Source organism: Giraffa tippelskirchi, chromosome 2, assembly GCF_054371585.1.
Source record: "Giraffa tippelskirchi isolate mGirTip1 chromosome 2, T2T-mGirTip1v1.2.pri, whole genome shotgun sequence".
Lineage (NCBI taxonomy): Eukaryota > Metazoa > Chordata > Mammalia > Artiodactyla > Giraffidae > Giraffa > Giraffa tippelskirchi.
In genome coordinates this window covers 1873317-1885733 of record NC_137276.1, presented here as the reverse complement: position 1 = coordinate 1885733, position 12417 = coordinate 1873317, and the positions used below count along the sequence as shown (strand labels likewise).

General features: G+C 51.4%; 1 protein-coding gene across 1 annotated transcript in view; it reads right to left on the bottom strand.

The window, feature by feature from the left end:
• The window catches only part of TCERG1L (transcription elongation regulator 1 like), a 196258-nt gene that overhangs the window by 145413 nt on the left and 38428 nt on the right, over positions 1–12417 (bottom strand). Inside the window, exon 4 of the mRNA XM_081572894.1 lies at positions 10825–11010. Coding sequence (XP_081429020.1) covers positions 10825–11010 — 186 coding nt within the window. The remainder of the gene's footprint in view (positions 1–10824; positions 11011–12417) is intronic.

The window sequence follows — 12417 nt, the reverse complement described above, 5'->3', positions numbered from 1 at the left end:
GGGCCAGTGGGATATTGACACCTGGCACCTGGCTGGTCCAGGCTCCTCCCCAGCCCACGCCTGGGTGTGCAGTGATAGGTGACCCTAGGCTCCTCCCCAGCCCACGCCTGGGTGTGCAGTGATAGGTGACCCTAGGCTCCTCCCCAACCCCCCCTCAAGGTGAGCCCCCGGGTGTGGCCCCTCCCAGGTCCTGTGCCTCTGATGCTCTGTTATGTTGAACTCCAAGAGCATCTGAACATCCAAGAGCAACTCAAAGAGCTGCTTTGTGTCCAGCAGAAAGCAAACAGGATGCAGCCGATGCCACCCTCTGTGGCTGGAGGTGGGATCACAAGCACCCACGTCCCCCAAGTGAGCTGACCAGCTGTGCCCGGGAGACAGAACAGCTTCAGGAGGAAATGAACTGCAGGAGGACCACTCCTCTCTCTGGTCAGTAGGGCTGTATTTACGTCCGGGAGAACAGGAAAAGACTGCTCTCTGCAAGCTGTATAGACAAGGAAGGGGGCGGTTCTACAGTGATTTAACCGTCCAGCCTCACTTGACCGATGGACGTCCCTGCCGGTCCTCTAGCCACTGAGCCTCCTGTTCAGGAAAAGTGCCAATTGGGGAAGGAGACAGCCCCATGGATGCTCAGCCTGGGGAGATGAGCCATCAACTGCACGCTCACAGTCAGTTAAGTGACGGGTGAGACAAGGACAGGACAGGACTCTGAAGGCTGGACCAGTTGTGGTGGACTGAATGGTCAAAGTGGGCACCGTGGACAAGGCCGGCTGTCAGCTCAGCTTCTGGTGAGGCCCTGGGACTCAAACACTGCGAGAGGAGAAGCCGTGGGACAGGCTGGGGGGAGCCCAGCAGGGAGGCTGCAGGAGGCGGCTCTGACATCTGGCCCCTGTCCTTTCTGAGGACCTTCCCTCCTCTCATGAAGGTGGCCCTGTGGCCCTTCCCTGGGTGCACCCAGTCTGCTCCGAGACAGGGTGCCAGGGGAGCCTGGACCCCCTCGGCACAAAGCAGGGGCTCCATGCTACTGGCCCATCCCCACCAGTCGCCCCCCCAACCCCCCAAGTGGGAAGATGCCCTGCACATCTCATCTCAAGAACCCAAGAGACGGCAGGGTGATGAACAGAATCTCAGACGCGACTCGTAACCCAGGTTGGAGCTCAGCCATTCCCAAGCACCTCGGGGAATGGGAGGCCAGCGGTAGAAGCTGCGCTGCCCGGGGTCTGCTTCTTAGCAGCGCCCACCCCTCATGCTCTGTACGGCGGCCCACGGCTCAGCTGTGAGCTGACCTCCCAAGGAAATGAGGCGCTCACGTGCTGTTCGCTAAGGAAGGTGGCCCTCAGCCATCAGCACCCATAAGCTGCAAACTACCAATGGGATGTTTCAACAACCCGTACCACCCTTAGCTGAAGTTTCCTAAGTGCTCACTTTTTTTTTTTTGAGTTTATTAAACTTTTTATTTTTTAATTAATTAATTTATTTTAATTGGAGGCTAATTACTTTACAATATTGTGGTGGCTTTGCCATACATTGACATGAATCAGCCATGGGTGAACATGTGTTCCCCATCCTGAACCCCCCTCCCACCTCCCTCCCAATCCCATCCTTCATGGTCATCCCAGTGCACCAGCCCTGAGCGCCCTGTCTCATGCATCAAATCTGGACTGGCGATCTATTTCACATATGGTAATATACATGTTTCAATGCCATTCTCCCCAATCATCCCACCCTTGCCCTCTCGCACAGAGTCCAAAAATCTGTTCTTTACATCTGTGTCTCTTTTGCTGTCTCACATATAGGATCATCGTTATCATCTTTCTAAATTCCATATATATGCATTAGTATACTGTATTGGTGTTTTTCTTTCTGGCTTACTTCACTCTGTATAATAGGCTCCAGTTTCATCCACCTCATTAGAACTGATTTAAATGAATTCTTTTTAATTGCCGAGTAATATTCCATTGTGTATATGTACCACAGCTTTCTTATCCATTCGTCTGCTGATGGACATTTAGGCTGCTTCCATGTCCTGGCTATTATAAACAGTGCCGCAATGAACATTGGGGTACACGTGTCTCTTTCAATTCTGGTTTCCTTGGTGTGTATGCCCAGTAGTGGGATTTCTGGGTCATATAGCAGTTCTATTTCCAGTCTTTTAAGGAATCTCCACACTGTTCTCCATAGTGGCTGTAATAGTTTGCATTCCCACCAACAGTGTAAGAGGGTTCCCTTTTCTCCACACCTTCTCCAGCATTTATTGTTTGTAGACTTTTGGATAGCAGCCATTCTGACGGGTGTGAAATGGTACCTCATTGTGGTTTTGATTTGCATTTCTCTGGTAATGAGTGATGTTGAGCATCTTTTCATGTGTTTGTTAGCCATCTGTATGTCTTCTTTGGAGAAATGTCTGTTTAGTTCTTTGGCCCATTTTTTGATTGGGTCGTTTATTTTTCTGGTATTGAGCTGCAGGAGCTGCTTGTATATTTTGGGGATTAATTCTTTGTCAGTTGTTTTGTTTGCTATTATTTTCTCCAATTCTGAAGGCTGTTTTTTACCTTGCTTATAGTTTCCTTCGTTATGCAAAAGCTTTTAAGTTTAATTAGGTTCCATTTGTTTATTTTTGCTTTCATTTCCATTACTCTTGGAGGTGGGTCATAAAGGATCCTGCTGTGATTTATGTCAGAGAGTGTTTTGCCTGTGTTTCCCTCTAGGCTCACTTCTTGTTCATGTGACCCAGAATCTCGGGCTGTGTGGACACTGGCCTTTCAGGTGTCCTTGTCCTTCCTGAGCTCTTCTCCACAGCTGGAGCTGCCAGAGGCCTGGGCGCCTTGAAGACGCTTGTTCAACCACCTCCCCATGGGCCACAGAAGTTTCAGCACCAGGGGCAGAAGGCCAGCTCCCTCCCTGACTTGGGCCAGCAGATAAGCACAGGTCCACTCTCTTACCAGGCACAGTCTCTGCATGGCCTTCATCTTGCTGATACAACAGAGGGGTCTGTTTGGGCCTGAAGATGCTCCCAGGCGCTTCCTGGACCACAGTCTCCAGTGAGTGCACATCCAGCCACCGTGGCCCCTCCCGCATCTTCCACTACTTGCCCAGATGCTGTTTCCAATGGTGCTGTCATCACAGATCAGAAGAGATGGCCCAGCCTGGGAGGGGACTGCTGCTCTTGTTACAAGAAACTTGCCAAGACAAGGCTCTGGTGCGTGACTCTGGCAACAGGACCTAACGCAGCAACCCAGCTTCTTAAGGATGCTCTCCATCAAAGGGACAACCTTCGGGCTCCTTCCTCCTTTTGCAGACCAGTCCTTCCAGGTGCTCTTCTAAAAGTGCCCTCCCCCGACCCCGAAGAGCTCACCCACCCCCCTCCATGCCCCAGGAATCGGACAACATGCGTCACATGTGTGAGCACTGCCCTGTCTGCCTGGGCTGGTCAGCGTCCCTGCAGCACCAGGAGCCTGCCCGCAGCCTGGTCATCAGGCCGCACGCTCCAGCTTAGTGTCTCTGCGGCCGAATGTGAGCTGTGGCAGGAGTCACGGATGGTGATGTCTACAAAAGAAAGGCCAGGTCCTCGGAAAGAGGGGTGTTTCAGGCTCGCTCATCTGTTGTCCTGGGTCTCACATCCAGTGGGTGGAGGGCAGCAGAGAGAAACAAGCCAGAAACAGACAGAGCTAACTCCAGACAATGAGAAATGCTGCAATGGAAGTAAACAGGTGACGCAAGAAGGACTTGATTCCTGAGGGTCCTTCCGGATGAGAGGGCAGGAGCGCATCTCCGCTGAGCCTGAACAATGGAGGAGAGCCTCGAGCAGGGCAACGGCCAATGCAAAGGCCCTGAGGCAGCCAGGCTTGAGGTGTCTGAGGCTCAGCAGGAAAACAGAGATTGGGAGGAGCAGCAGCAAAAGCACAGGCTGCGGTCCCAATGGGGGCTCCAGAGACTCCAGGGAGAAGCCTGGGGCTTGTACTGAGCTCCACGGGAGACAGTCATGGGGTCCTAAGCAGGGGAAGGCTTGGTCTGATGCACATTTTGAGACCTGAGCGCTGGCTCCTGTGGGGAGAGTGTCTGACAGGGACGCGTGGAAGCAGAGAGATTGGGGCAGCAGGCTCAGCTGGGATACCGTGTTGGTTTGGATGGGGAAGTCGGACTTGGGGAGCAGGTTAGAAGGGACTATGGCGCCAGTGGACGGATGTGAGGTTTCAGGCAAAAGGAGAACCAAGGATGACTCTGGGGTGCAGGGCACAGAAACTGTGCAAGTTGGGTGGAATTTACAAATTCGGGAGATCTAGTAGAGTAGATAGCGTATTAAAAAGCAGAGACATCACTTTGCCAACAAAGGTCTGTAGAGTCAAAGCTATGGTTTTTCCAGCAGTCATGTATGGATATGAGAGTTGGACCATAAAGAAAGCTGAGCGCTGAAGAATTGATGCTTTCAAATTGTGGTGTTGGAGAAGACTCTTAAGAGTCCTTTGGACAGCAAGGAGATTCAACCAGTCAATCCTGAAGGAAATCAACTCTGAATATTCATTGGAAGGACTAATGTTGAAACTGAAACTCCAATACTTTGGCCACCTGATGCGAAGAACTGACTCAGTGGAAAAGGCCCGGATGATGGGAAAGATTGAAGGGGGTGACAGAGGATGAGATGGTTGGATTGTGTCACCGACTGATTCAGTGGTCATGAATCTAAGCAAACTCCTGGAGACAGTGAAGGACAGAGGAGCTTGGCATGCTGCAGTCCATGGGGTCACAGGGTCGGGCCTGACTTAGCAGCTGAACAACAACGACAAGACAAGAGCAGTTGGGACATGGCAGAGAGCAAGGGCCCTGCACGTCTGGGCTCCACAGATCTGGGCAAGGATGCCTCTCCCAACCCGGAAGACCTATCAGAAGGAGAGGTAAAGGCTTCCAGAGGAAAGGGGGCAGCTGTGCCCGACACTTCCCAAAGCAGAAAGAAATCGTGTGGATTCACACAGACCAACAAACACAACCCCACAGTGAACGTGACTGCATTACAGCTGCCAGCACCAGCAGGGACTTTACAGGAAAAAAAAAAAAAACACCACATCATTTTGAGCAAAAAAGGCAATCATGGAAGAATGCACAAACTATGATTACATTTATGTAAAATTCCAAAAGCGCCTAAACTATGAAATACATTGTTTAGAAATAATGCTTCTATGTAAACATGCTTCTGAAAAACAGCACAGCAATGACTGGCACCTATTCAGGAGAGTAATTATTCCTGGGGAGGGTGGTGGCTCCCAGGGGCGCTGGAGTACAGAAACAGTTATTTCTTGGGCTCAGAGGGAGGTACTGGGGGTCTATTGTATCAGCGTTCTTTATATGTGGCGTAAACACAGACGTGTTTTTGTGTGCAGGCTGGATTGCCAATTCTTTTCAAAGGAAGAGTGAATTGGAGCTAACAGTGCGGATGGCGCATGCATCTCAAGTGATGGGATTTCCTCAGGGGAGGTGGCGCCAGGTAGGTCCCAGGGAAATTTTCTAGATGGACGACCTAAAACAGGCTGGTTAGTTGATAGGAAGGGTTCACAGCTGGATCTCCACGGAGAAAATTCTGCACTCGACATGGCCCAAACATCCTAACACCTGCTTGACGAGTTTTTTCTTGCATCCATAACATGAGTTCACTTGTGGGTAACAAACTAGACAAAGTCCTCTCCTGTCTGTGTAAATCCAATAAGTTTTCCACTAAAAGCAGCTCATTCTCCCCATTAGAAACACATATGTCTTTCTCACGGAAGCCAGCTGAGTCTCCGGCACTCTGGGGTGTGAGTAATTATGCTGCAGCAGTGTTTCTGTCTCTACAAACCTCTAAAATGTTAATATGTATTATGACATGTTTGATTAGAGTGGAGGCGGAAACAACTCCAGGGTAGAAAGAGAAGAGGCCGCACCCCCAGACGGCTGCACCCCCAGACGGCTGGGGTACTGCAGTTACGCAGCCTGGGTCAGCATCCACGGATTCCACTAATGCGACAAGCAGACGGCTCCGCAGAGGCCACGAGGACCGTCTGGCTTGGTGACTTTGCTGCCTTGTTGTACAGCCTGGCTGGTAAGTTCCTGATAGAGAAAAGAAAAGTCACTCCCCAGCTGCTCTGTGGCAGGACAAAATGTTAAATTGAGACCATGAAATGGCTCTGGAAGCAAAAGAACAGGTGGTAAATGGCTTCCAAGGCAGATGGCGCTTTTAACGACTGTGTTCACCAGTCACTTGCTGAACCGGAGACCGTGGCGGTCACTCACTCTCTGCCGTTTTCACTCGAACGCTTACGGAATGGGGGGTGAAGTTGTAAAAATAGCTACCGTCACTCTTAAAAAGGATCACTTTGTTTCATCAGACAGGAGCAGACGCTGGTGTTGCAGGGTGCTTTTATCCTCCCGAAGGTGGGCGCCCCCTCACACTCCGCTGTAACATCAAGGGGGCCGCTGAGGGGGTACAGGCCCGAGGGTCCCCCCTGGAGAGGGCCAGGAAGCAGGTCCTTCCAGCGGACCCTTCAGCACAGCTTCAGTTCTCCCCTGATAAATTCCACCTTCTCCTTATAAACTAAAAAACAGGATACAAGGTATGCTTTTCCCCTGAACACGTTCCTTCCTTAACCTGAAAATTCCAAGGCTTCAGGGACAGTTGGGAATAAGGCAAAGCGCATTCGCTGAGACCAGCTGGAAGCAAGTGAGAAGAAGAGCGGTCCTCCCCGTCTGCTGACCCTCTTTTAACGTCTGAGTGCCCCCCAGTGAGGTCTCTGCAGGTGAGCCCTCTGCCCACCCTTCCCTCCACCTCGCCCCTGATTCAGGAGCAAGCATGAGAGAAACGGCATCAGAAGTTACAGCAATTACATGAACAAGTGGAAGAGTCTGTATTCATCCTATGGAGAATGGACGCAGAGGTTCGGGCAATTGCTGGAGGGTTAGTCTCGGATGGTGCTTCAGGCTGGGCAGGGAGGGCCAACATGACCTGCCAACAGGTGGCTCACAGGCTGGGCAGGGAGAGGCCAACACGACCTGCCAACAGGTGGCTCACAGGCTGGGCAGGGAGAGGCCAGCATGATCTGCCAACAGGTGGCTCACAGGCTGGGCGGGGGGGCCAACACGACCTGCCAACAGGTGGCTCACAGGCTGGGCAGGGGGGCGGCGACTGTACAGCCCGACATGAGCCAGCAGGAGAGCCCGGGGCGCATGGGGTCATCCAAGGACTATCTTGGCTGCACATTGCAGCAACGCTCTGGAAGAGAAAACCCGCTTTTGGACTGAATGCGGAATCGGTCAAGGGGTTCTTTAAATAGGGTATCTTATTCGAAATCCTAAACCATGATAAAAGCATATAATTGAGCTGGTATCGTGACTGATCTTCTTTCCAGCACCAAGTCTTCTTTTGGGTTCTTCAGTTACTGGATCAGAACTCTCCAGGAAGCTTCTTCACACTCTGATCCTGGTCTCCACCATGTAGGTGGAGGTCTGACCATGAACTAGGGCTTCTCCATGGAGGCACCTCTAACCTTTGGGGCCAGATTGTCCTTCCCACAGGGCTATCTTGGACTGTCACGCATGTAGCTGAAGCCCTGGTCTCTACACCAGCAACAACCACCAGGCCTCGAGGACCAAAGACGCCTCTGGCCGTGGGTAAGTGTCCCTGGGAGCAAGCTTCCCTCCCTTGAGAATTACACAGCTAAACCACACAGGGCCCCTGAGGTCATCAGGCTTTTATTACCAAGCCAAGGGCATAAATAAAATAGTCTAAATCATTTATCTAAAGTGGGATTATCTTCTAAATAGAAACAGGATTATTCAACTGTAGATACATTGAAGCTTGCATGCTTTTGTGACTTCCCTGGTGGTCCAGTGGTTACGAATCCACCTTCCAGTGCAGAGAATGCAGGATTGATCCCTGATCGGGGAACTAAGATCTCACATGATGTAGAGCAACCAAGCCCATGCACTGCAAGTGCTGAGCCCCTGCGCTCTGGAGCCCAAGAGCCACAATTAGACAGCCCAGTTCAGTTCGGGTCAGTCACTCAGTCGTGTCCGACTCTTTGCGACTCCATGGACTACAGCACACCAGGCCTCCCTGTCCATCACCAACTCCTGGAGTTTACTCAAACTCATGTCCATCGAGTCGGTGATGCCATCCAATCATCTCATCCTCTTTCGTCCCCTTCTCCTCCCACCTTCATTCTTTCCCAGCATCAGGGTCTTTTCCAAAGAGTTGGCTCTTCGAATCAGGTGGCCAAAGTATTGGAGCTTCAGCTTCAACATCAATCCTTCCAAAGACTATTCAGGACTGATTTCCTTTAGGATGGACTGGTTGGATCTCCTTGCAGTCCAAGGGACTCTCAAGAGTCTTCTCCAGCACCACAATTCGAAAGCATCAATTCAAAAGACAGCGCAGGTGCCACAGAGACGGAGTCCACATGCTACAACTAAGACCCGACACAGCCAAATAAATTAATATTAAAATCGGTTTGAATATGGAGCAAACTTCATGGGGAAGCGTTTCTCTGAGGCTGTGAAACCTTTGCTGGGGATGCCGCTCGGCCCCCTTGGTCGCCCTCCCCCCACCAGCCCTCCTTTCTCCCAACCCCTCCTTCCCCCACTCCATCCGGCTCAAGCGGGTCAGGGGTCTCCTAGCAGAAAGCACTGAGAGGACCTCCACTGAGAGCCAGAACCGCCCACTCGTCAAGTCTCCCCAGATCTCAGTCCGTGGGCTGCTGAAGTGGTTAAAAACCCGCTCTGACAGACACACTATCTGCCCTCGGTCTCTTTCAAGTCTTGGTTTCCAGAAAGCATCCAAGGGAAACTCTGGGAAGGGTTTCACCGTGGGCATGGGCAGTCCCTCTCAAATGCCTTCTGCTGACGTCAAGAGGAGCGAGCCGGGGCAACCGGACTAGCAGGGCAGGTGGTCCTGCCTCCCAAAGAACCACTTCCAGGGGCAGCCCTGCCAGAGCCGCATGCACCACTGATGCCTGGGACCGGCCAAAGAGCACAGAGGACGCCCACCAGGCGGGGGTCATCGGCTCTGACCGACAGCCCCGGTTCCGCCCCTGCAATGATCAGGATTTCCAGGAGAGAGGGACCGATGCCCGCACCACAGAGGCTATTTCAGCAGCCACCCGTCGAGCGCGGCCCTTCACCCTCTGAGAGCCGCATCGGCAGTCTTCTATGAGATAGATCCATGGATGGTGCCTTTGTCTAACTGAACGCACATGATGGCAAATTTGATTATAGAGCCTTATAAAATACCAGCCCAGAAAGACGCCTCATGATGATGTCGCTTTATAAATCACATGAGATATGAAGAGTGAAGCCGCCCCTGGGGTACACAGGGTAAGGTTTGGGGTTCTTTCTAAGATTAATTTGCTCAGAAAATAGTAAGTCATCCTCAATAAATGCCAATGGACTGATGGATTTTAACCAAAATCTTGACACAGCTGTAAATTATGTTCCACACAAGAGATTATCCCTGTGTTTTATTTATTTCCCCCATCACATCCTAAGTGCATGTTCACTGACACGCTGAAATAGAAATAAGAGTCTGTTCTTGAGAATACAACTTTCTATTGACCAACTAATTCATGAAGTTAACACAGAAATGCCCAGGCCCAGTGTTGAGAAGACCACAACACCCTCACCAGGAATAAGACCAGAAAACCTGTAACTCCCCCCAGGCTGGAAATAATGGAACCCAGTTATCTCTGTTTCTACCACAAAGATGCACTTATGTGTGTGTGTGTACATCACAATCCAGCGCTGTCTGTCAGTGATAACTGAGCCATTAACGACACAATACTCGGACACAAGACTAGGATTACCTCTGGTATAGAATTAATAATCCCACAGAATTTCTACCCAAGTCTTACTATATCATGTGAAAAACTAGAACTCCAATAAACAGTTCTAGCTCACAAGACTCCAGCAATTACTAAATGTCCTCCAAATCAACCCTGCTTTTGCGACATTTGAGGACAGACCCAAACCTGCACTCGCCAGGACAGCCGGGGCACGCGCCTGCTGGTGACAGCGAGCAGGCACGTGTGTGCGAGCTGAGAACAACCAGCCCGGGACCAGGCCTTCCAGCTCCCTCATCCTCATCCCTCTCCTTCCTGAGACCCCCACCTGGCACCTCAGCTCACAGCACCAGAGTGTCCGCCAGCCCCGCCTCGGCCCCGAGGACTTAGAACAGCAGGTCCACTGCACGGAGGAACTCAGAGCCTTGGCGGCCCCCTTGGTGCCCAGCTGGGGGCTTTGGTGGGCCTCTGCACGGGTCCTGCCGTGACCTGTGCTCAAAACGGGCCTGGTGCCAGCCCAGGAGGGATGGCCCCGTGAGAGCCCCTGGCGGGTCTGCTCGAAACGGGCTTGGTGCCGCCCGGGAGGGATGGCCCCGTGAGAGCCCCCAGCGGGTCTGCGCTGTGTACTTTTTTGTTTCATTAACTCAGATGCATAATTCTTTTCGAGCGCATTGCCCATGCTTTCTTCCAAGTTCTGCCTCAGACAATTAGATATTTCTCTGTGGTATGTGCATCACTCCCCATGAACAGTAAGTAAAGACATGCCTCATTTCTTCAAATGGAAACTTGACACTTTGTTTCACGGCAGAAAATGCCCAGGTTGACCCACTGACCCACACGGCCTTGGTCAGTGAGACTGAGGTCCACGAGCGTGGTCTGAGGATGAACATACCCGGGAATCCCTCCCCAGGGCTCCCGGCACCAGAACCCAGGGAACCACGGGCCTGGAGGCCAGCAGGTCCCCGCCTGGGTCGCCATGCTGTGGACTCTCACCAGCCCACGGCTCTGAGGGACCGGGCTGGGTACTTACCAGAGAAGGGTGCGGTCCGCAAGGGGATTCTGATGGGCGCCAGGGTCAGGAAGTGGCAGGGCTGCACACTGGAGGGGGAGGGGCCCCCGAGTCCCTCGGGATCCACGGAGACCATGGCTGTGGCGGCGGCTGCGATGGCAATGGTGGGGCCACTGCCCATGGGCTTAAGCCTGCTGTGACAACCACCTGTAGAGGGGACAGGGAGGTCAGCATGGGCTGCCCGGTGTCCACTGCAGACAATGCCGTTTCATTCTGGAGCATCTGAGCACCAAGGAAACTAGACTGCGCGGACCCGCTTCCTCGCGAGCCGGTGCCCTGGGCCACTGTCCCTGAAGCAAGTGTGATGAGCTCTCAACCCACCCAGAGGTCGCCTGTGCACAGGGCCGTGGGCCATCACAGGGTCCCAGTCACCAGAGGACAAGCCTGCCTTAGAGAGGAGGCACTTAGCTGCCGCTCGCAGTACAAGCTCAGTAAGCAAAGCCTATTATACAGCCATTCCCATGTCTGTACAGTCGCTAGGTCAACCAGTCTTCATGTGGTTGATTAGATGCCAAGCATGTTCTTGGTCTCAGGGACAGAGTTGCACATCTCACACTTCAAATACCAAAGGGCACAGCTGGTGCCAGATTCCTACATTTCTCTTCATTTGTGTCTTTCCGTATTTTCCAAATGTGCTACGATGGCATTCACAGACTGTTTAAATTTAATTTTTTATAGAGCAGGTTTAGAGTTACAGACAACTTGAGCAGAAAGTACAGGGAATTGCCACATACTTCCCTCTTATCACCCACTTGGTTTGGGTGCTACATTCATGAACCAACACTGACACGTTATTACGACCCAAAGTTCATAGTTTACATCATGGTTCACCGTTTGTGTTGTGCATTTACGAGTTTTGTCAAATGCAGAACCAAAAACCCTATGTGCTCTGCCTGTTCATCTCCACAAGCTATAAATGACTGAACACAGTGAGGAAGACTTGTTGGAAGCTGAGACGGGCTGAAAGCAAGGCCTCTTGCACCATTAGTCTAGGTGTGAAGGCAAAGGAAATGTTCTTGAAGCCAATTAGAAGTGTTGCTGTAGAAGCTGCAGCAAGTTATTCAGAAGATCTAGCTAACACAACTCAAGAAGATGACTATACTAAATAATGTATTTTCAGTGCAGACAAAACAGCCTTCTGTTGGAAGAAGAAGGCATCTAGGACTTTCATAGCTAGAGAGGAGAAGTCAATGCTTCAGAGCTTCAAAGGGCAAGCTGACTCTCTTGTTAGGGGCTATCGCAGCTGATGACTTTCACTTGAAGCCAATACACTCACCATTCCAAAAATCCTAGGGCCCTTAAGCATTATGCTAAATCTACCCTCCTGTGCTCTATAAACAGGATAGCAATAGCACATCTCTTTACAACAGGTTTACTAAACATTTGAAACCCACTGTTGAGACCTACTTCTCAGAAAAAAAAGTAGATTTATTTCAAAATATTACTGCTCATTGACAATGCACCTGGTCACCCAGGAACTTTGGTGGAGACAGATAGGACATTAATGTTTTCATGCCTGCTAATGCAGCATCCATTCTACAGCCTATGGATAAG